The sequence below is a fragment of the Falco cherrug genome, chromosome 1 (assembly GCF_023634085.1).
Source record: "Falco cherrug isolate bFalChe1 chromosome 1, bFalChe1.pri, whole genome shotgun sequence".
Classification (NCBI taxonomy): Eukaryota; Metazoa; Chordata; class Aves; order Falconiformes; family Falconidae; genus Falco; species Falco cherrug.
Genome location: NC_073697.1, coordinates 75188563 through 75211794, shown reverse-complemented (window position 1 = coordinate 75211794; position 23232 = coordinate 75188563). Strand labels below are relative to the sequence as shown.

The 23232-nt window shown below is 36.7% G+C and overlaps 1 protein-coding gene across 4 annotated transcripts in view; it reads left to right on the top strand.

The window, feature by feature from the left end:
* CCSER1 (coiled-coil serine rich protein 1) overlaps positions 1 to 23232 on the top strand; it is a 713303-nt gene that overhangs the window by 561537 nt on the left and 128534 nt on the right. For 2 of the 4 annotated variants that reach the window (XM_055702315.1, XM_055702326.1), the window contains exon 10: positions 6690 to 6735. The exons of the other annotated variants lie outside the window; for them this stretch is intronic. In XM_055702315.1, coding sequence (XP_055558290.1) covers positions 6690 to 6735 — 46 coding nt within the window. The remainder of the gene's footprint in view (positions 1 to 6689; positions 6736 to 23232) is intronic. 4 annotated transcript variants of the gene reach the window in all.

Genomic DNA, 23232 nt, shown 5'->3' with positions numbered 1-23232 from the left:
GAGTTATCGCTCTAATTTCTGTCACGAGAAAAAGGGATACGTTAATTTTCAAAGTTCATGTCAAAGTATTATGTACTTTGCCTAGGGAAAATATTGCCTGCTGTGAGTAGTCTGTTTAAAAATCATAATCTGGAGTTGAGGAGGGGTGGTAGGTTTGGGTTTTGGGTTTTTTTGTTTGGTTTTTTTTTTCTTGTTTGTTGGTTGTTGTTGGTTTTTTTAATTAGCACTCTTTTAACCCTGTAAGAGGTGGGTTTGTGCTGTAAGAGAAAAAGGGGCATTTATAGGAAAAGCATTCACTTGATGGGTAGCGAGCTCTCTTCTGGCATTGATTGGTCTGTTGTCAATACACATCTCTGTGGAGATGCCTCATAGAAAGTGACACAAAAAGAACAGCAATATTTGTGTAGTTATGCTACCGGGGGGGGGGTATTCAGTTCAGCTGAATTGATTTGATCATTTCATATACTGCAGTACTCAGACTTCCAAGTTGCTCAAGGTGAACCCAGAGGACTTTAGTTGCTATATGCAGTTAATAACAGGTGAACTCATAACTTCAAAGTTCAGAGAGATGCAGGAAATGTATGCAATTGCTAAAGTATTTTTATTGAATGGCTTCATTCAAACAGCAAACTAATACATGGATGTTTTGTTCCATTGAATAGACTGCATTATGAACCCTTTTCATCCGGACTTCCTTGCTGCTGTTGCTCCAGTATAGCTACAGTAACAAATATGTAGGCTGGCTGGCATTTGTGGTCATTACTTTAAAAAACTGCCAGTAACTGGTTTTGTTCAATGTGTGGATGTGAGAAATATAGCTGTGGGAATTAAATGCCAGATTCCCTTGCGGAGTTCATTGGAGCTTCCAGTGAATACTTAACTGTGACTTCTGACAGAAACTGTGTCATACTCTCACCTTGACAAGATTAAAAATTGATAGTGTTTTCAAAAAGAACTGAGTTTTGTAGTGTTCTGATTGCATTTCTGAAAGTGAAGTGAAATGAAATTATAAATGACTGACTGAAGAAATGTAAACAGAATGACAGTCTATCTGTTTGTCTGGTGCATAAAATCCAGATTCACTTTGAGGATGTCTTGGGTAATCAAACATTCCTGCATTAACAATGAGAGGGTGCTGAGGATATATTACACGTAGGCAGGAAAGAAAATAAAAACCTCTCTTATTTTTTGCTCATCAGGAACAGAGACTGTAGCACTGAATTGCATGGCACAGAAGTTAACTAGCTGGTTAGTGCTGAGTTCAGCATCTGATGCTATAGTAAATACTAAGTAAATTGATATGGTTGCACAGATCATTTAAGCCTTTTTTATTATTTTTTTTTTCCCAAAGGTATCTGAATGTGCTTTGCATCAACAAATAGAAGGTGCTGACAGGTTTAGCAGTTTAGTCCTAGAGGATGAGCTCTGGCTGCTCCCAGGCCAGCAGGCCAGCAAGCACTTCAGACTGAAATCTCAATGCTTGGGCATTTTTGTGCCACAGAGTGAAAGAAGTAGGCAGGAATCAAGCCCTGGGCAAGTGTATCTTCTCATCGTACTTGTGCAAACTTGTTTACGTGCAAAGCAGTTGTAAAAACTGTTACTTCCCTTATTGGTCCACTGAATAGGCCAGGTGTTATAAATGAGGCAGCCTGGCAACTTCACTTCTAGAGGCTTGATGGATTTTTTTCTTGTCTGCTGAGCTCTGACTTTTCAGGGACTGATGACCATTTTCTCCTTACATGTATATTGAAAGGTGAAATTGAGGGGCTGTCACTTTAAGCTTTCCCTCCAGAAGGTCTCTAATCATAATCAACTTCTCCCCCTGCCCTTAGTTTCCTTTGACACACTAGTTGGCTGCTGAAGAAGTGTAACTTATTGCACTCATTGGACTATTTTGACATTTGTTGGAAGCATAATGTAAGTACTAATATAGAGAATATAATTTTTAAAATTAATTCCATGTTAAATGAATTAGCAGAGAGATATTTATTTATGTATGTTAAATTAATTAGATCTAAAGACCCTTTCAAAGTGGTTAGGAAAGCTGAAAAATACAGTCATCATTAAAACTTTTTTCCTGTTTCTCATCAGTCTTATCATGGACTTGCTGAGATTTTTAGCATTCAAAATTTGAGCGACATTGAGCTGATATAGGCAGAGGGATCAATCAAAATAAAAAAAATGTGCACAGTAATCCCAAGATGCTGAATCTGTACCTCTGTTCTGTGCATTTACATAATAAAGGTTTAGAAGGTGCTACTGTTAGCATGTTTTATGTACCCTTTAAAAGAACTTAAAAACATTTTAAGTGAAAATGAGTTACACATAAGTCACAGGTATGTATGTAAGTCATAGGTTTAAGATGCATGGAAATTGTTATACACATCAGCATCCTGTGGTGAACATAATACCTGCAATAGTATTTAAAGATTAATCCAAACTGAGACTTTGCTGTTACTAAGAGCAATATTTTGGGAGATGTAATTCTGTAAGTGAACTCTTAGTTAATATTCTGCAGTAAAAAGTTAGGGAAGGGTTAGCCACTTAGAAGCTTCAGTTGAGAGTGTGCTAACTTCTGTAAATCATTAACTTAGTAACTATGAGTCATCTACAATGCCTGTGCATTATGAATAGCATTATCTTATTCCTGTGTAACGCTCTACATTTCTAGGAATCACAGAGAATTTGGAAAACTTAATATAGTATTTACCACTGAGGCTATCATGGAAACCTAGAAACCTTTAGGATTAAGTGTTATACTACACACAGAGAAGACAGGAAAAAAAAGCTGTACAAGATTAAGCTGTGGAACTACAAAGAGTTCCAGCAGAGCCTGGATTTTCCATGGAGAATGTCTGAAACTTGACTTAGTTTTGAAAAACGCTCCTTATCATTGTGCCAGATGGTACTGAAGGATAACATTTATTTCTGGAGTATGCGGGGAAGAAAGGAAAGGAAGGCTTGGTAAAAGGTAAAGGCATATATCCTTGTCCTCTTGGAAGGCCATTTACTTTGGAAATCAGAAACATGAAGAAGTAATGCAGTCAAATGCATTGGCATCTTGCTTTTCAAAGGAGCATTATGGTCATTAGAAATACAGTACTCGGTGTCAGTAGTGAAAATAGCAACTAACTATGAATAATTAAATTCCCAATTCTTTGGTTGATGGATTTGTGTAAGATAAGGCTGTCTGAATGTTTACTTTTTGATGCATGGCAGGGGAAAATGTAGATGGTACACATTGAAAGCATAGGAAAAAAATAAATACTTTCGGCTAAATACGGAAGCAGTCAGGTAACCACTGTCAGATGAATTTACTTTGTGCTTTTTGGTTTTATATATGGTTTCACAAATCATTTCAATGTCTTTAAATGATGAACTGAAAACTGACTTTTAGGAGGCACCATAATATCAGGTACCACTGTGTACCTGTCGCAAGTGAGTAGTTAGGTCACTTAAAGAATCACCAACAAAGGTATTAGCGAAATAGTTTTAATATGAATTTGTGGGAGTGTGACTTCATGACATTTGATGGCAAGGTTTCCGCTATTACTTATTGCTTAGATATATCACACAAAGAAGAATCAAATTAAAATTAAGCTGGAATGATTTACACAGAGACTGGAGATATAAAAGGGAAAGGCACACCCTTCTATTTAGTCATGAGATTCAGATTGGACTTCTTTGCTTTCTAAACTCTTGATAGAGCTTAGGTGCAGCTACATCCAATCTCAGTCTCACACTTGGACAACAGTTTATATCAAAAGATTGTCTAAGGTTTATCCACAGTTTAAGGTTGATCACAAGAGTTTAGCAGCACTTAATCATTGACTAATTTATCATTTACAAAGTAGACCAATATGATTTACTATAATCACAACAGTAAATTAATCATGGATCCAAGATGGTAACATTCATTCTGTACTTGTTATGAGGTACCAAAATCAATTCACACACACGTGCACTCAGACACAAATGAATGTGTGCATGTGTACATATATATATATGAATGTACAATGATGTACCTGCTATAAAAGTTCCCCTCGAGTTCAGTGAAATATTCACGTCAAATACCTTTGTATTTCTCAGTGGGTGAAGGGTTGAGACTCAAGGAGTAGGCGTGTCAGCCCAGACTCCATCATCAGCTTTTGGCAACAGTCCTCCTAACTTCACAAACCTTGGAGTTTGCAAGCTCTGAGAGGCATCTCATTCAGAGGCAGATGCTGGATGCAGCCCCCTGTGGTCCAGGAGCGCTCAAAAGTGCCTCGCTTTAGGACTGCCATGTATAGGATCAGAGATGATTGGCTTTAGCCAACAACAAATTTCCGTTCTGGCCACAACCGGAGTTGGTAATTACTTGAATTTTCAAATTCTGGTGATGGTGGTACCATACCTTTCCGATTCAGATAAAGAATGTAACAAGGCCATAAGGGGATGTTACAATTCAGATAGGTAACGTTGCTGGTACAGTCAGTTCCCCACCTCAGCCATGCAAGAGTGCTGGCTGATATGGTCAAGGGATGCTTATCCACCCAACTCTACACAGGGACTCCTGAGATTGTAGAGTGGCCCAGGGGAGGAGGCAAGATACACGACAACAGGATCTCAGCTTTTTTAGAAAGCTGCCTTTAAGCAAAGCAGAATAGCATATAGTTGGCAGAATGGGGACGCTGTCCTTCCGCAATGTGTGTTCTTCAATACTTCTAGCTTTGCTTTAGATGAATAGGTGTATTCTTAGTATTGCAAATAACTGTATTTTGTTTCCAAAAGATTTAAGAGAGCACTGGAAATAATTGGTAAAGCCTTAGCAGACACTGAAGAACTGGTTTAAGTGCCAATGTACAATTTGGTTTGGTACCCAAACCAGGCTGTCCTTTGGCTACATTGATAAGTTTGCTGGAGGTGAAAGGTGGACTTTGGGAGTGCTGAAATAACTTCACAGATAACTGTGGGATTTGGCGATAGTGCACTGGCAGGGCACTGCTTGCCCTGGAGAAAAGGGCTTTGAGCACACTGCCTGCTTGCACTGGTAAACAAGAGAGCTTACTGCTTTTTCCTGGCACCCATGCAACCTTGGAAACAAGGGAGGCAGCTGGTGGGTTTTTTGCTGCTCCAACACAAGTTAACCCCAGCTTGCTCCCTTGGCTACTTCTTGTGCTGACTGTGACCTCAAGGAGTTGGCCTCAGAGTGATAAGCTTGTGGCATAATGAGACAAATGGCTTCTGCAGAGCTACCCAGCACTGCACGTGGCCACAACATAGCAAGCTGTGGTCTCAGCAGCATAGCCATGGCTTCTGAAGTGACGAATTATTCTGGCTTTCCTTAAATGAAGTAATGTGGGAGCAGTGGTGTAAAGATGGTTTCTCTATGGGGCTTTCGAGATACGCATATATTTGCTTCACTCTTACTAGGTAAAGGAAAATGGAATCTTAGAAAACCTGGGGGAAAAAAAAAATGATCCCAAAGAAGAAATGCCTAGCACTGTCTAAATGCCTGGTAAATAGGTTCATAGCCTTGAATTCAAAAAGATGATAGAAGTAAAAATTACTTCAAAGGAAGCCAAGCTCCACTCAAGTCTCATAAGTTTCAGGTGTTTTATTATATTTTTGTGGTTTGTTATTTCTTTTTAAGGCAATAAATGCAGTCTAAATATTACTGTAATTAGTCATTCTCGACTACTCAGTCCAAATGATCAGTGTACCCTTTTACATTGGGAAGGAGGAAGCAGTCTTGGACACAAAGCCAAAGCAAATTTCTGATTAGTGATCTGAATTAAAGATCAGACAATATAGTTTGTTTTAACCCTGCTCTTCAAATTTTATACACTAGAGTTTCTCTTTATGTAGTCATTCTTTTAATCTCTTTCTGTGATGAGTTTGTTTTTCTGGCCTTGGCGGGGGGTGGGGGTGGGCAGGGAGTGGGGATAGAGGATTGCATTGAGAAGAGGCTTCCTTACATATCCCAACTGGTATGACTTGCTTGGCATTTGTTTCATATGTTCTTTCCATGCACGGTTGGTATTTCAGAGATTTGTGGTAATTGCTGCCACAGACTGCTTCATCTTTTGTGTATTATCTACGGGAAAAGCATACTGCGTATATTGATCGGGGTTTTAATAAAGGTGCTTCCTATCACTTGTCATCAAACTGACCCAGTGAGGACTTGTTAAAGGATTTTGGAGAAGAGATGAGGACGAAGTGGCAGGAACCAAACTGTACTGCACTCGCTCTCCTTCCTACCTGTTTGAAATGTACTTTACCTTCAAACAGTGATGGTATCAGCTAAGACGTTGGTGTAATTAAACCTTCTTATTTTTGTCAAGGAATTAGTTTTATATATATTCTGTCCATTGTTCTTTCCATCAAATTTAATTTCTGGCAAGTGTGAGCATGCCTGTCTTATGCTGATACTTTTTTCTGCCTGCTTTCTCTCTCTTTTTCTCTCTTTCTGGTTCATTGTGTCCACTGATGTGTGGATTACTCTTAGAACGTTCTCAACTAATAATTTATGTTTATCTGAAAGTAGGAACTGCAGGTTTTTTAGTAATAACAAGCTCCTCTATCTAAACAGCCTCTTTTGTTTCACTGCCTTCATTTTCTTCATGTCTTGTCATTTTTTTTTCATTTGCTGCTGCTGTTAATCTGACATCCTTTGCTCCAAAAAAAAAAAAAATGTGTTTTATTTACAGGGCACAGCATTTGGAAGTGCTCCTGTACCTTCTCGCAGGCAATTATGTGAGTCTCTTAAATTCCGCTCTGTGTTGTAAAGATGACTATGTGTTCATGTGCTGTAGCATGGCATGCTAATATAGAGTTAATGCCCTGAGGTCAATATCCAACCACTGGTGTTGTATATTGCCTGTAATGTGTTTGTAGCTAACAGCTTCTATTGACCCCTTCTTTATTTCTTTGTTGCGTTTTGTCCAACACATCATGAATTGGGGCTGCGCTGTGCACTAGAGTTGCAATAAGGGAAGAAAATACCATAATGACTCAAAGTCTGGAGGGGAATAATATCCTCAGATCATGTGTTCAACATATTGATGAGTAGCATTGTTAAAACTGAAGAATCTCTTTCTTATTCTTCAAATTATTCTTTCCATTGTGCAAACAAAAAAGAATCTGGATCTCAAAAAACTAAGATATAGAAAATCAAACAATATGGTGCAAGGCAGACATTACTGAGACCAGCTGTATTTTTTATAAGACTTTCTTTCTAATTAATTTGTGGAACAAGTCCATCCCCTGAGCTGGGGAGGAAAGTGAACCTTTGTAGAGGAATCTTATTCATTGTTTTCCTTAAATCCATTGGAAATATTGACAATAGATAATATTTCTTTTAAATTAAAATAATTTCCCCTGTTGTCCACCCAAAAACCTGAGAAATTGCAAAAATAATGTGTTAATTTTTTTAAAATAAGAGAAAGGCTTACATTCTAATTCCAAATGATCTCTCTGCTGCTTTAACAGTGTGCGTGTGTGAGTGTGTATATTGAATACATAGATTCTCAGAATACCATCAGACTTTGAGATGAGGACTTTCTTACATTCCTTGAGTCTATTTCTGTCTCTCTCCTCCTACCTTGAGTTAAATGTCCATCCTAAAGACATTGGTGTCTTCCATATGCATATAATAAGCTACAGCCATGCACTGCATTATTAAAATTACTTTGCACTGCATCACACCACTGAATGTCAAATAGATTCATTAGAATATAACATTACAGGCTTATTCATAAAATACAGTGCAGTTTGAACGATGCTTCATTGTTGGCAGTCTTGAAACATGTTGCTTGCATAAATTCACTGATGCTGCTCTTGTGTATTCATAAGAAAATGTAAAATATTTGTCTATGAGTGTGGGTCTTACCAAAGTAACAAAAAGTATGATCTGTATATGACTGTCCTTTTCTTTTGTGCAATTATTTAAGATGTTCCTATTCTATTGGGTATATCTAAGGGGAGAAAAATTGTCAAGAGGAAACACTTCATGAAATACAATTATGCTCCTGTTAGAGTTATTTTAAGGTATGGTCAAAAGAATTAATATTCTCATTGAATCCTTCAGAAAAACAATGCTGAAGTTATTTTTATCAATATATATATATGTATGACACTTAGAAGTCTACTAAATTGAAAATTCAAATTGCTGCCTGCCTTACTTCCATTTAAATTAATCCTGTGACTGGTCTACGTGATTAACAACATCAGTGAAGACTTCAGAAGCTCAGTGACATAATAACATGCCTTTAACATGCTTAGTTTTAAATAATCGGAAGTGTGCACAGTACCACTGTTGACAGCTTCCTTGTGCAGAGCCCCTGTTTGAGATGAACGACCGAGTGTCATGTAATGATGTGTCTGGGATTTGAACATAAGGGAAGGTGTGGGAAGGGCGGAAAATGTTTTATCTGGCAAAGACAGGATAAGATTTTTGTACCTAAATAAAGATGCAGAGCTGTGAAGTAAACAGAGGAATGGATAATGGTTGGGTTAAATATATGCATGAATAGTTTGGAAGAAGTGGTCAGAATCTCCAAGATTAGCTGATGATTTAACAGTAAAACTAAATCACTGAAATGGTGGGATGGGAGAAGTGGGTTTAAAACTGCATATGTTGAGTGTAGCAGTGGCTTAACTGTGAAGCAAATGAAAGCAAAATAAAGACATATATATGAAAATCTGTGACATTAGGAGGGAAAACAAGGTGGTGCTGGATTATTTCAGCCAGCTGTTTTCTGCTTTTATGTATACTGGGAGGCAAAGATTATATGGAGCTATGAATATGTTATGGTAAAGTTCTTCTAACGGCAAGCTAAAATAGAGCTTGAACATCCTAAACTTGTCTTCCAGAAATTAGTGGTAACTTTTCTGGTCCTTGCAAAGTGTTGAAGATTATTATTGTTCACGTACAAAAGTGGGAAATGGGAATGCCTGGGAATCCAGAGCAGGAATGCTACTGTGTCCTGTCACATAGATACTGAAAGTTAGGCTGTGTTTTCTTCCAATTGGTGTTACCAGGGATCCTACAGTAAATCTACTGCAATACAAGAGGCAAAATTAATTTGATCTGAGTTGTCACAAGATGTTTTAGACTACTGGGGACTTGTGGCTGCTTCGCCTCCAGAGTGAGCAGGGTAGGCTTGATGGTGGTGTTGCGGGTCACCGGGAAGTCATGCACCTCTGGGCATTCAAAGATGTCATAGACATTGAGTGGCATCTGGGCCAGTGCTGTGTTATGACATTTCCTCTTGTAGCCCAGGGTCCAAAGAAGCTGCTGGGGAACTGTGGCAAGGTAATGAGTAGTTGAGACTAAGATGCTGTCTATATAACATTTCAAAATAACAAGCTTCTACTGATGGGGCATTTTAACAGTCTGAATACAAACTATGAGACACTTAGTACAAGGATAATTAATAGATTCCAATATAGGAGTTAAGACTGCTTTACACAAGACACGAACATGCCTTTTGAAATGGAGTAAGTTGCATCTTCATTTCTGTTTTACGATGAAGACACCAGCAGAAGCAGAAATGAAGGAACATATAATCCAAACTCACCGCAAATGTGAGATCATTTGTGATTATCAACAAAATAAGATGTAAAGACAGAGGACAAAATGAATGGAGAGTCTAGAGTGAATACAGATGTCATCAGAAGTTCAGTGATAGCTATATGACCCCGCTTTAGCCATTGGAGTACTGTTGACGTAAAAGAAAAATACAGATTAACAAAATACAATTAAGACTAAATAAAATGTTGTGTCAAAAAAAAAAAAAAAGTGTCTCTTGGTTTTTTGGGCAGATCTGCAGTATAATTGCTCTAGGGACAGACAAGCTATTGTATTTTTTTCCTGTCACTTGTTCATTACACAGAAAAGAAGCACAAATGCACCAGTGAAACTGGTATACTGTGCAGTGTAAACTGCTGGAACATTTTATTTGCATATTATGTGAAGATGAGCAAACCCCATAATTCTGAAAATACACTTTTTCATTGCAGTTTCCTTTAAACTCCACTTTTGTCCTGCAAAAATACATAATGGTTTAAAGTAAAGGTTTTAAGTTTATATCCGTTGTTAAACCATTGGACCATTGGATTAAACTAGTGGGCTGTGTACCAGATGACAAAGCTTTAACTTTTTTTTTTTATATCTACGGTACTTTTTATCAAGACTTTTTATTCTGAACAGTTTCCTTGTTAAACGTGTAATGTCCTCAAACTTTAAGTAGCTGCCAACTGAAGGTGACAGTGGGCAGTACCTTTTCAGAAAACGTATTATCATTTACATGTAATTCAGGGAATGAAAAATGCTTACCACTTTTGATTACCACTACTTTAGAAGAAGAAATCAGTGAGAAGAAATATCAAAGAAAAACCCTTGATAAAATAGATATTCCTGAAAGACAGTAGAATCTCAACAAAAATCAATACAGTTACATGGTACCTGACAATCAACTTTGCAAACAGAACAAATTGGTTCAGACACTTGAAATAGTCATATTGTATCCAAATAATTTCATACCATCTAAGGAGAAGCCAAGTGCCAAAATCTACCGGAGTTAAACCAACCTTTAGGCTGGGTATTTCATGTAACGGTGAATTCACTGTTAAAAATAAATGAACCTAACATCAAAATTAAAGGAAGTGAAATCCTTAGTTTTTTGTTAAATGACACTTTAATGTTATCAGCTCACAAAGAAAAGCTTAATTACTTGGTGCAAGCATAAATACTTCAAAGTTTTAAATTCAGCCATGGTGGGTTTTTTAAAGGCATAAATTATAGCAGAAAATAGGAATTTAACTCTTGTAATTTCCATTCTACATACTATAGATAGTTCAAGTAATAAAATAATCTTAAAGAAGTACTTCCCCACTGTCAGTATATTTCAAAGGAGTGGATAGCTTCTTTGGTCAGCCAGAGGGAGAAAACAAGGAAAGTAGATGCTATACTGACAAGTTAAATGTTTTCTTGAGTCATGGTGCATTGTGGAGGAAGAAACCTTTTTCATGGGAGTGGTTTTCTAATACAGAGCTAAAAAAAACCCTGAGGTGGTGATGGTAAATGTGTAAGTTGCAAATTAAAAGTTTTAAAATGTCTTTCAGAATTTTAAAGAAATTTAGAAATGAGTTGGCTAACCTGCTAGTAAAAAATAGATTTTTAGGAAGAAAGTACTGGCAGTCATTTTCTTGTAGAGTTGATCAAAATATATGGAGTCAAGAGATGTGAGTAGTAGTTCAGTTAAAGTAATGGCTAAAAAAACTTATTAAAAATACATGCACGTTTATAAAGTCCAACCATGGTATTTTCTGCAAAGGTTTGTCTGTCAGAATTCTATTCTATGTATGATAAAACCTGTGAGCATAGGAAAATAAATTGGTGGGCTTTGAGCTTTGTAAGGAAATTTCACCCTCACAGAAGGGTGTGAAACTCACCCCAACTGTAAGACAGATACAAGTTCTCTAGACTGAACATCTGACTAAGAAAATGCTAAATGTCTTAATTTTACACAGGGTCACCAGTTTCAGTGATGGGTCTCAAAGTCTGTAGTAAGACTGGTATCACTTGTTTGACAGGTTTCATCTTGAAATTATTCAAATACCTATTTCATCTTTCAGAATAATAACGAAGGTATTTACATAGTAAAATTTACGATGACAATGTTATTCAAGCTAGTCAGCCTAGCTAGGTTGGTGGCTTCAGGATAACTTGAAGGGTTTGACCAGGTATGTGCAGCAGAATGGCAGATTGAGAACAGCAGTATAAGTAATTAACTGTTGAAAAGGTAAAGAATTAACCTTTGAAGATGAAAATATTTTGTATGTGTCACAGAATGTGCAATTTTAGTCAGCTCTAGGAAAAGTTATGTACACACCTTGTGTAGGAGAATTGCAGCGGCTTTACTTGATTCCTCAGTAGTAGAAAACCTGGAAGAATGCTTGAAGTCTGAAGCTGTTCAGATTTTCTTTTTGCCATGCTTCCTTCCAAACTTGATGGTAATTACCCTGCCAAACCCTGGGTGCTGCTGTCGCTGTGACCAATACTGATTTCTTGGGCCTCTTTGAGCTGTGGAGACTGTAAATCCCCAAGCCTTACTCAAACCTGAGCTATCAAAGGCTGTGTCTGCCTTAATCGTAGAATAATTTAGGTTGGAAAAGACCCTTAAGACTCAGTCCAACAATTAGCCTGTCACTACAAAGTCCACCACTAAACCATGTCCCTAAGCACCACATCTACACATCTTATAAATACCTCCAGGGTTGGTGACTCAACCACCTCCCTAGGAAGCCTCTTCCAGTGCTTGCCAGTGAAGAAATGGTTCCTCAGATCCAATCTAAACCTCCCCTGGTGCAATTTGAGGCAGTTTCCTCTTGTCCTATTGTTTAGTACTTGGGAGAAGAGACCAACGCCCACCTCCCTACAGCCTCCTTTCAGGTAGTTGTAGAACAATAAGGTCTCCCCTGAACCTCCTTTTCTCCAAGCTAAACAACTCCAGTTCTCTCAGCTGCTTCTCGTAGGACTTGCTCTCTAGACCCTTCACCAGCTTTGTTGCTCTTCTAGTACTATATATGTGTAGTATAACAGAAGCTGATCCAGAGAGTGAAGTGGTTGGAGTGGATGCAAAGGAGAAAAAAGTTGTCCTTGTCTATCATTTCAGACTTAAAAATTATAGTTGTGCATCAGTGAACCCGAGTAACTCTTTAACTCAGCAGAACTCTGCAGAGGTGAGATTTGCATGCGTTCAGGAACCTTAGTAACTGCAAGCCCATCCTGGATACATTCTTTCTTCAAGATTCTGTTTGGAGTTATGAGTTTGGGGGAGGTAAATTATTATTTCTTAAGTTACTAATTTTCTTACAGGAGATGCTTGAATGTTTACAAGGTACGCAGACAAGTGCACTTAGAAAGACTTCTGTGAGGAAAAAAGCAAAACTAATTACTATAAAATATATATGTTCTTAATCCTATAGAAGTTTAGGTTTATGCCAGCGTGATGTCCATATGTTCCTTTACTGTGTGGCTGGATCTTAGAAATGCACCTGGCTGGCTGTAAAATCAGATTTTAATGAAGTAATTCACTCTCAAAAAAATTAAGCAACGGTAATAGAAATGAATTATGTGAATAGTAATAATCCTTAGTATCTATTGTTTAACGTTTTTGGCTCATAATTCTTCATTGTAATATTTCTAAAAATGGCCTCAACTGATAGTCACCTGCTAAATTTAATTTAAAACTTCATTAGAAAATTATCCCTTTAACTGAATAATCTTTTGATCTATTATTTTAGCTCAGTAATATGTTCTCAGTGATTTAGGTTTATTCTATTGTAATCACAAATTATAGTCCTATTAACTCCAGTGGATGTAAGATCATGCTCTGTTTTTCCAAAATGATAAAATATATATTCTGACAATAGCTTTATTAATATGTTATTATTTTTAAGTCTTTCATTTCTGGGAGAGAATTCTAATTCTTTTAAGAGCAGCTCCTGCTTTCAGTCCTGTTTCTATGGAAACAAATATTACCACAGTGAAAGTTTTTAAAAACTTATTATTTTAAAACGTTGGGGACTGGAGAATTCATTTAAGCAAATTTGGAACCCACTCAATAAAACATGGAACTTAGATGTAGAATAGAATTAAAAAGTTTTTATGTTATAGCTTAGCATGTGAGTTTTATTTGTCTTTGTTTCTTAATTCCATGATTTAAAAGAAGGATTTCTTCTTAGAAAAATAATTTATATTGCATTTAGATCGTGCTAGCACAGAACTCCCCAAACAGGGTATTACACCAAGGGATGTGTTTCTTTACCTGACAGCATTAAGGAATTTAGAAAAATGAATTTTTGTGTTCAGCAGTTTGTGCTTCATGAGGGAGAATAGTATTTATTAGACATATGTACAGCGATACATTAAAAGTCTTCAAGTTTGATGTGCATACTACACCTGAATATGGAAGAAGAAATAAAGCAAATACATTGTTGCCACCTTGGATATCTTATCCTTGAGCACAGAAAAAACACCATGGTCATAATTGTATTAAAACCCAGATACTGTGTCCAGTTCAAACAAAGTAGTCCTTCAAAGACTTAATCTGTCATCATTGAAGTAAATAGTCTTATCAGGGTAAAATTCACCAAATTCAGACATAATCAGTTATTCCTGTCCTGCTTTGCATTCACAGAGTTGATTACACCTTAATCAAGGGAGACTACAAAAGCAATGAACTTGAGAAATTGCTTCTTCTGTTTGTTGTTTCTTTTTTTGCTGCCATTATAGTGTGTAAAAATGAGACACATTCTTTTATGCTTCTTTTTAAATTTAAAAGGTGAAAACTAAGGGAATCCATTGAAATTAGGTAGCTTTTGCTAAATTAATTTTAAAACACTCAATAATTTTAAAGAGAAAGCGTTCCTCTCTGGGTTTCTGGAACTACTTCAGGTAGCTGTAATTGTATGTTTTTGGAAGTTCTGTCTTCAAGACATCTGTAAAATATACTTAATTATTACAAAAGTGTTGTAAAGTAATTACAATATGAAACTCTTTAGTCTTCTGGGTTTTTGTAAGTTCCACACACACCCCCACCCCCCACCCCCCCCCCCCCCATGAAAATGAGCTGAAATGGCAGCCTCCAACAGACAGTGTTGTTTACACCCTATATTTTTTTTTGCATTTCCAGGAGTAAATTCTGTGGTGACTACGTCTGTGGTCACTGCAGGAGGGAAGAAGATCTGTAAGACCTCTCGTGCTCTAACACCTCAGAAAAATGTATATAATTAAAATTATAAATACTTGTACTTAAGACTGAGCTCTGTATTTTCTACAGAAACTCATGAAGCTTCTACATGATGTGAGGGAGCTTTCAGTACTATACCTCTAATGCTGGAGCTTGTGTCTGCAAAAAGATGGCTTTTAACCATAGTTCGTTAAGAGAGCTTACTCGCTGGTTGAGTTACTTGATCGTGCCAGATGATGCAGCAAGGGATGCAGGCCATAAATTACAGCTTGGCAGGTACAAACTGGACGTTAGGAAGAAATTTTTGCAAGGAGGGTAGTGCAGCTCTGGGACAGGTCACTTGGGTTGAAAAATCTCCATCTTCAAAGGTTTTCAAGACTTGACCAGGCAGAGGCATGACAGAGCTCACCTGGAGTTGGTGGTAGTCCCAGGCAGGAGGCTGGACAAGGTGACCTTCAGAGGCCCCTTCCAGCCAGTGCTTCTGCAGTCTGGGGAGCACTGGCAGAGCTGGGTAAAAAGGGGAAAAAATGCAGTCCCCTGAAGCTGCACCTGTCTTTAAAGGTTTTTTTCTGTTTGCAAATTCCTATGCAGTTAATCTAAGAAACTTCAGCTACTAAAACAACTGATTTTTTTTTCTTTTTTTAAGAAGTTAATGGTTGGTTTCAAGTTTTTTAGATGAGAATGATTTTTCGAAGTGGTGATACTTTTCTCCTAACCTAAAAATAAGGTTAACATGCTAAATAATTCTTCAATTAAAGTAAGATTTCGTTTTAGGCCTAACAAGATTTTTCTGATTAATCTGATCTTTTCATTCAGGCATCAAACTGAAGAGTCCCTTATTTACCTAACTCTATTTTGAGTCATATAATTGAATATCTGACAGATCTCTATCAGGAGTAAACTCAGTGATTCATTTATTCTGAATATTTTACCTATCAAAGTAATCCTATTTCCTATTAGTGAATGATCTAAAATCTGACAGATTTTTTATTTTTTTTTACAACTGTTTTGGAATTTAATGACTTGCTAGTATAGGCATGTGCTAGCATATGCTTTGTCAGTGGAGTAACCTTCCTCATTCAGTACTTGCCCTTTAGACCAATGTAATACCACTGCTGTTCCTGGACCCTTCCATGAAAAAAACCCGTCACTTTCTCCAGGTGACCATCTACTGGGCTATAGTAATAGCAAGACATACTTTCAAATTGCCTATTGTTAAATTTTGCTGTGAAAATTTTTTCTTACTAGCAGCTTAGTTGTTCAATTATTGTAAACATTCTGTTGATCACATAGTTATCAGATGTTTATGTAAGGAAAGCATCAGGAAAAGGAAGAAAAAGAACTTGTAGAAAATTGATGCTTTAGCTCACTGATGAGTATAGTCACGTAGCAGAGCATATAGCAATGCAAGATAAATCTTCCAATCAAAGAAACTGTGGTAGAGAAAGGATGTGTTAGGATGGACGTGAACAATGAACATTATCTGCTGAGAAAATGTAAAACCTGCAGCTAAAAGCCTCTTTCTCAGGATCTTTGTGTCAGACAACTGGTCTTCTCACTGATGTTGGAACAGACTTAAGTGAAACAATCTCAGGCAGAATGTAAACTAAAGAAAATGTTGACCCATGTTCTTTTGATTTAAAATATGTGCAGTAATGAAAAAAATGTTATGATATGAGGAACTGCAACATCATTTTATGATGAAGACTAAACAGCTTACACACTTGTATTTTAGTTACCTTAGGTGATATTCAACATTTACAATTATGGAGACTGTATTTACTTTTTGAGTCACTGTTGTAATGAATAGTGCTTTTCTCTCATATGTAGTTAAATTAAAAACTATTGTATTAATTTTTTTGGTCAGTAGTTCTGTCTTCAGAGGATTAATGAAATTTGGGACTGCTGAAGGTGGTTATTTAAATTACTGAATGGCTTAATAAGCAAGTCAGTATTAAAAAGTTTTCAAGCTATTTCCATTAGACTATGTTTAATGCAGTGGAGAAATTCCATGAAACTACATTTATTGTGTACAGCTGTTTGCATTTATGACTAGAGATACCATGAACATGTTTTGTTTTGGCATAACTTTAGGTGTATATAGGCTGAATAATGAATGATGCCGTTCGTTGCTCTTCTGTTAGAGCTATTAAACTGTTAACAGTTTTCTGTATTGTATTAAGGTCCATTGGATAGATTTAAAAATGCCACCTTTTAATCAACATCTAGTACAGATGGCATGATTTTTTTCCCCAGATTTCCCTTCTAAGATTAGGCATGTGCAATTGCAATGGATTTTGCATTCTTTCAACAGTAGAAAAAGCAGTCTGATAGATATTTTGCTTTAGATGGTTGTAAAAGAGTTAAAAGTTGGAATAAAAATATTCACCGTTACTCCATGCCACACACGTATGCTTGCAATGCACCCTTTGCTGTTCTGTCCCTTGCAGACATAACACAGTCTGTACCTTTCTACAGAGAAGCTGGACAAATGATCTACTCTATTATTCCCTCTCCTTGTCCCTTTTTTTTTAATTCATTTTGTCATTTTCCTATAAGATGCATAGATTTTATATGCTTCATAGATCACTAATTAGAATTACTTGTTTTTAATGTGATGAAGCAAGACATTAGTAATGCTTGAATTATTCATGGGTATTTATCAAGTTCACCCATAGGAACTATAAATACAAATAATGTAGTATGGTTTGTTAAAAATGAACATTTGGTATAGTGCGATTTTAAGTAGCAATATATATAATACTTTATACAATATATCAACTGAATTTATCTATCATTCCTCTTTGAGTTATTTTTCTAATAAGCTTTCCTTCCTTTACATCCACTCATTTCTAACATCTGGAAAGTATGTACTTTATTTTTATTGAAAAGTCAATTCATTGTTGTCATTTGGTCATACTGCTGAAGCTCAAACATACAGGAAGAGAATGAGAGGGTTTTATGTGCTTTGTTAGTCATCTGTTGTTGGGAATTAAATATCTGCTGAATGTTCTCTGGAAGCTATTTCAAGCATTTGTTATAAGAAAATACAATAAAAGCAGTACTCACTACAAACCTCGTTAAGCTTTTCTATAAAGCAATAATAATTTTTACATCCCTTCTCTTCAAAAGGCCAATAATTGCCTTAGTTTTGTTGTTTAAAATAGTGTATTATATAGAGGTTTTGCTTTCAGAATTTTATTTTAAAATAATTTATATTTGTTGACATTTGCCTACGTATCTGATCTTTGTGGTTTCGAAAGACCATAATTCCAAAGAAAACATATGTGAAAATTAAGGTAGTAAAAATGAACTGTACCATATATAATAAATATATACTGGGATTTTATTACTTATTTTAAAATTACATGTTTTGGCAGTAAAAAACCTCCTCCTCTGTGCTGACAGGATAGCTGAAGAAAGCTCATGGTAATTCCCTAGTGGAATAAATTGTTCCATTTCCTTTGGTCACTGTCATTCCTCTACCACAGCCTCCTTCCTGCTCTCTCAACTTAGCTCTGGGAATTACTTTAGGTTTGGACCGGAGAACCAGAAAGTAGAAATGCTTTATGACTTAGATTGTATAGGTAATTGACTCTCCCTCTCTAAAAAAGTATGCAGTATTTCATGGGTTTACAGGTTAAAAGATATAAGAAGGATTAACAGAGACAATTATTTGTTAGGATAGCTTACGCTAGCATTTAATATGTTAGTCATCAAATTATCATCATTACACCTGGCTACTTATATTTAATTTTTATGTGTAGGTTTAGACACTGAAATTAAGGGATTGGGCACTTAAGCTACCTGAAGCATGACTCCAAAAAAGAAGAATGCCATCATCCAGGTAAACAGCAGTGTTTGGAAGACAAGCACAGGCAGCAGGACAAAGACATGTGGTTCACTAGTTAGATACAGAAACAATCCAAAATTGTGAGTTCATGACTTTTGGTATTTCTTCCAGGAGGATTAAGGTTAGCTCAGCTTGCTCTGATCTTGGGTTTATGTACAGAACAATCCCTGGCATTACCATGTGTCCCTGCCTCCTTCTGGGTTGTCCTTTCAATGCAGCCTGTTCTGTTTGACTGTGTTGTATCTCCTCTAACATCAACAATAGGTACTGATGTGAAAAGCCTTATCATTCTCTTTAATTTATTAATAGTGTCTTTTCAAAAAAGAAATCAAAATCTGTGGAGATTGAAAAAAGAGACAATACTACTGGGGGCTCAGCTTGGTCTGTACTTGTCACTAGCAAGTGTTTTGTAAGCCTCGCTAGCTTACAGTTTGCATCTGAATTTCTACTTTGTGAGCTACTCCTTTTATAGGTAAAACCTTGACAGAGATCTTCAGCATGTGATTTTTCTTGGTGGGGCTTGTGGAAAGCTTTTAAAGTTTGAATTAATTTGGATTTTGGCTGTCTTGGCTGTGTGCAGTGTATTTGCTAGCATCTGCTTTGCCTACTCACTCCTACCTGGATGAATTATAATCAGTATAGTCAGTACTCAGTCTTCATTAGAAAGGGTAAAGGAGTCTTCCTGTGAAGAACGCGCAGCTTGAGGCTAAACAGGACTTGTTAGTTTTTTTGGTTTGGTTTGTTTTTTTTTGCTTTTCTGCTAGCAGCCAGGGCCAGCCGTGAGAAGGATAAGAGTTGCAGGTGATAAACTCTGAGCTTGGGGTGACTCTGCATGAACAAGATCCCCTGTCTCCTCACACTGCCTGGTAGCCCTCAGCCATGGCATGTATGGTGGTGCCTGCACACTGGATAATATTCTTGCTTACCGGTTTATGGCTATAAGCAAAACTACAGCCATAGCTGTAATTTTAGTTTCATTGACTATGTCAATCCTTTCTTGGCTAATGACATGTGAACATATAGCGGGTTTAATAGGAGAAAGCTCAGCAAAAGATTTCTGTTGGCCTGTTGGCATTCCTTGGCTGCAAAATTTCAGAGAATGAAATGTAATTGTACTGTACAAAAGTAGTAAAGCTAGGCTGCTGTCTCCTATCTGTAAGCACATGGTTTTTTCTTTCAGCAGCAGTAATTGTTCATAAGTTGGAAATTATATTTAAAATGTTTTATCTAACACATGCCTAACAGAAATATTTGGTTGTTTGTTCTTTGGGTTACAGTGGAAATAGCATTCTGATATTTTTCCATTTTCAAATACACAAGGTATTCATTTTTGTGATGCGTTCTTGACCTTACAGAATGATCTAATAGTCACTTATAATAGCAAAATAAGCTGAGTTAATTAAAACAAAATAAAGCAACTGCTACTTTAGGTTGGGAACAGTAAGGCTATACTTTAGCATAACATCAAAGACGGTGTATAAAAAAGAGCAGTGCCTCCTTTCCTTTTTTCTTCTTAAATTACCTACGCTGAGATCGTAGGAAAGTGCTGCAGATTTCATTTTACATTGTCAGTATCCACGTGGCATGAAGTAGTGAAATAGGTATAATGACGGGATGCTAGCAATAGCAGTCATATATTTTATTTTTTTTTCTACTTGCACCTACTTGTTCAACCTCTTAAGCATCCTACGGGAGCAGAACACAGAGAGGAGGGATGCTCACCTGGAGGGCTGTGAGTCTTCCCTTTCTACTTCTACGTACAAGATTGGTTGTGGGTGTTTTTGCATAATGCCTTTCAGCCAGGTGGGTGGTTGTATGTGCTTAACTTCATGAGAACAAAATGAGACTATTCCCGTGTATGACTAAATGTGTCTGTGTTCCTGGAGCAAGCGTGACGGTGTTTCCATCCTGTGATGGATTTTGTGTTTCCTTGCCTCAGCACTAACCACACAGCAGGACGGTCGGGGCATTTAGGAGGACTTCCTGTGACAGCGAAGGGTTTTTATTATTTTATAAAATGCTTATAAAATCTTGGAAGATCTCACACCCAACTGTCAAACTTACCAGCAACTTGTACATCCAAATGATCCGTTAGGAGCATTGGAGCTGCTCATTAAGTGAAAGCTTTAACAATACAATAATTTCAATTAGATGTCCAGGTTGAATATGAACACAAATCTCAAGATGTGAAAAACTATTTCTCTACTCATCTTTATGAAGTGTGTGATCTGTCTTTGGATGCAAACCCAATCTTTTTTATTGTTTATTCAGTATGATATTAAATATTATGTTTATGATAGCATAAGTATCTCAAATGTTTTTAAAAGAACTGTCAAATATAGCCACAGACTAAAATGAGAATCACATCTGGATATTTTATAGTTCTTTTTTACTTCAGTGCTAAAATAAATTTAAATGCAATTTGTGAAATAAGTCATATGTAATAAAACAATAGCATGAAAAATACCCTGCAGTATTAATTCATTTGAGAAGGAAAACTACTGAGTCTGAGCGCTTCTGCGTGCCAAACATATGTGTCATTGCTGTAAGCATAGGATGCCTCGCTACAGATTCTGTATTCACATTTACATTGAGCTATAAAGTACATAAGGAACCACTGCAGGAAGCAGGCTGATAATGTTTTTTCCTAATGGACTTGTGACTTATAATATAATGGAAAAAAGATTCCCTCAAAATGCTTAACTAAATAATTATAGGATGATGTGTTATATTGTAGTTTTCCAAGTATACTGTTTAAGCAGTTGCCCTGCTTCTGAATTTGGTGGAGTAATTCTTCATGTTCCTTATTTCATAACTATTTGATAACTGTTTGATCTGTGGTTTGGGTTTGGGGGGGGGGGGGGGGTTGGGTTTGTTGGTTTTTTTTTTCCTTTGGAAACAACAGGCAGAAGGCAATTTAAATACTGTAATTTATCTTTGATGGATGACGTATCTAAAGCAGCTGAAAGCAAATAATTTGAGCATGTAGCAATTAACATTCTGATCCCACTAAGGGATTTGCATATGCTGACCCTCAGCGTCCAAATGTGGCTCTTAGCAGGTATCAGGTCTAGTTCTAATATCAGCTGCAAAGGAAAAATGTTATACTTACCTGTGTTGATTTGATATGAAATGCCAAGAGATTCTACAAAACTGTTCCTAGCACATCCCAATTTCGGTGACCGGATCTTATGCTAAAAAGAAAGTCTGCAAGCATTCCTTTGGGAAGTCACAAAAGGGGTCATAACCCAGTGACATGTCAAGCCTTATCCTTACCCTAAATAATATTAATATGAATAAATATTACAGGATTTATTTAAATCCTTATGATTGCTGATGACGTGGAGTCCCACCCCGGGCACAGTGTGTTTTCCCTATTCTGTTTTTATTAATGCTTGTTGGAGAAGAAACAGTGGCACCAGAGGGACTCTGCTGTGCCTGATTTCCTCGATGGCAGTACAGCTGTAGTACAAGTAGATTTTGCCAAGCGTGTGGCATGAAATGGCCGTTCGACTCCCCTGGAACCTGATCACAATGTCAAGAAATGCAAAAGGCAGGTTTCTGTGTTGTTTTTTGGGGTTTTTTTTTTGTTTGATTCTTTGTTTGTGGGGTTGGTTGTTTTTTTTTTTTATAGGATCCTGCAGCCATATAGTTATATTTCATGTGTGTATGTTTTGTAACATTATTGAACAACATGGCTCTGTATTGCTTCTTCACAGACATCTCCCAGCAAGAGAGAGGCTGGAGACAAAGTGCACTGGTGATGCTAAGATACAAATCTCTTTTCTTCAAAAAAGAAAGTCTGCGACTGCTCTACATAATCAGTGTGTAGTTGTTGGCTTGGATATTAGGCAGTAGCTTAACCTTGGCTATGAACCAGTAAATAAGCTGTGGTCTGAGAGGGCACACTTTTAAAGAAAAGGTATAAAATTATAAAAGTTAGGTAGCCAATTCGGGGAAAAACAGTGCATCTACATATAGTCCATACACTTTTGCCCATTTTTCTTCCAAAAGGACTGCTTTATAATGAGTTTTATAGGCTAATCCCTTGATATATTAGACATGTTGATTCCTAAATGCTTATGTTTACTTTCTGGTGTCATTAATGGGTTTCAGATTTTTTCCAATTAAATCTATGAGGGGAAAAAAACCTTCATATTATAAAATACTTTTGTGCCTTTATTGCTAATGAAGGTAATATGTTGAACTCTGTTTTTTGTTTGTGTTAGAGAGCATTACCTAGCAAATAACTGAATTGTTTTGATGTAGGAAGCTACCAACAGAATGAATATTGAAGTTACAAAGGATTCTTTTCTCAGAAGTGGGATCATCTTTCTAATACTTTCTAACTTTGAAGTTACAAGCTTCCTCTTCTTTGTAGTATCTCAGTAACAACGAATGCTAGATGTCTTCCCTAAAACTCTACACTTGTGATACTGAGTTTACATGAAATTACTCTGCCTTGTAGTGTTTAGCGTAATTCTGGCATTAAGCTCATCTATTTCAGCCATTGAAGTTAATCTTCTTTGAGAAAGAAACAGCATCTCTCTAAGTAAAATCAGGAGAATTATAAACAAAACAAGTACTTAAAACTAAGTGTTGCTTTTTGGCTAGTTAAAGATGTAGTACATAATTTCAGTT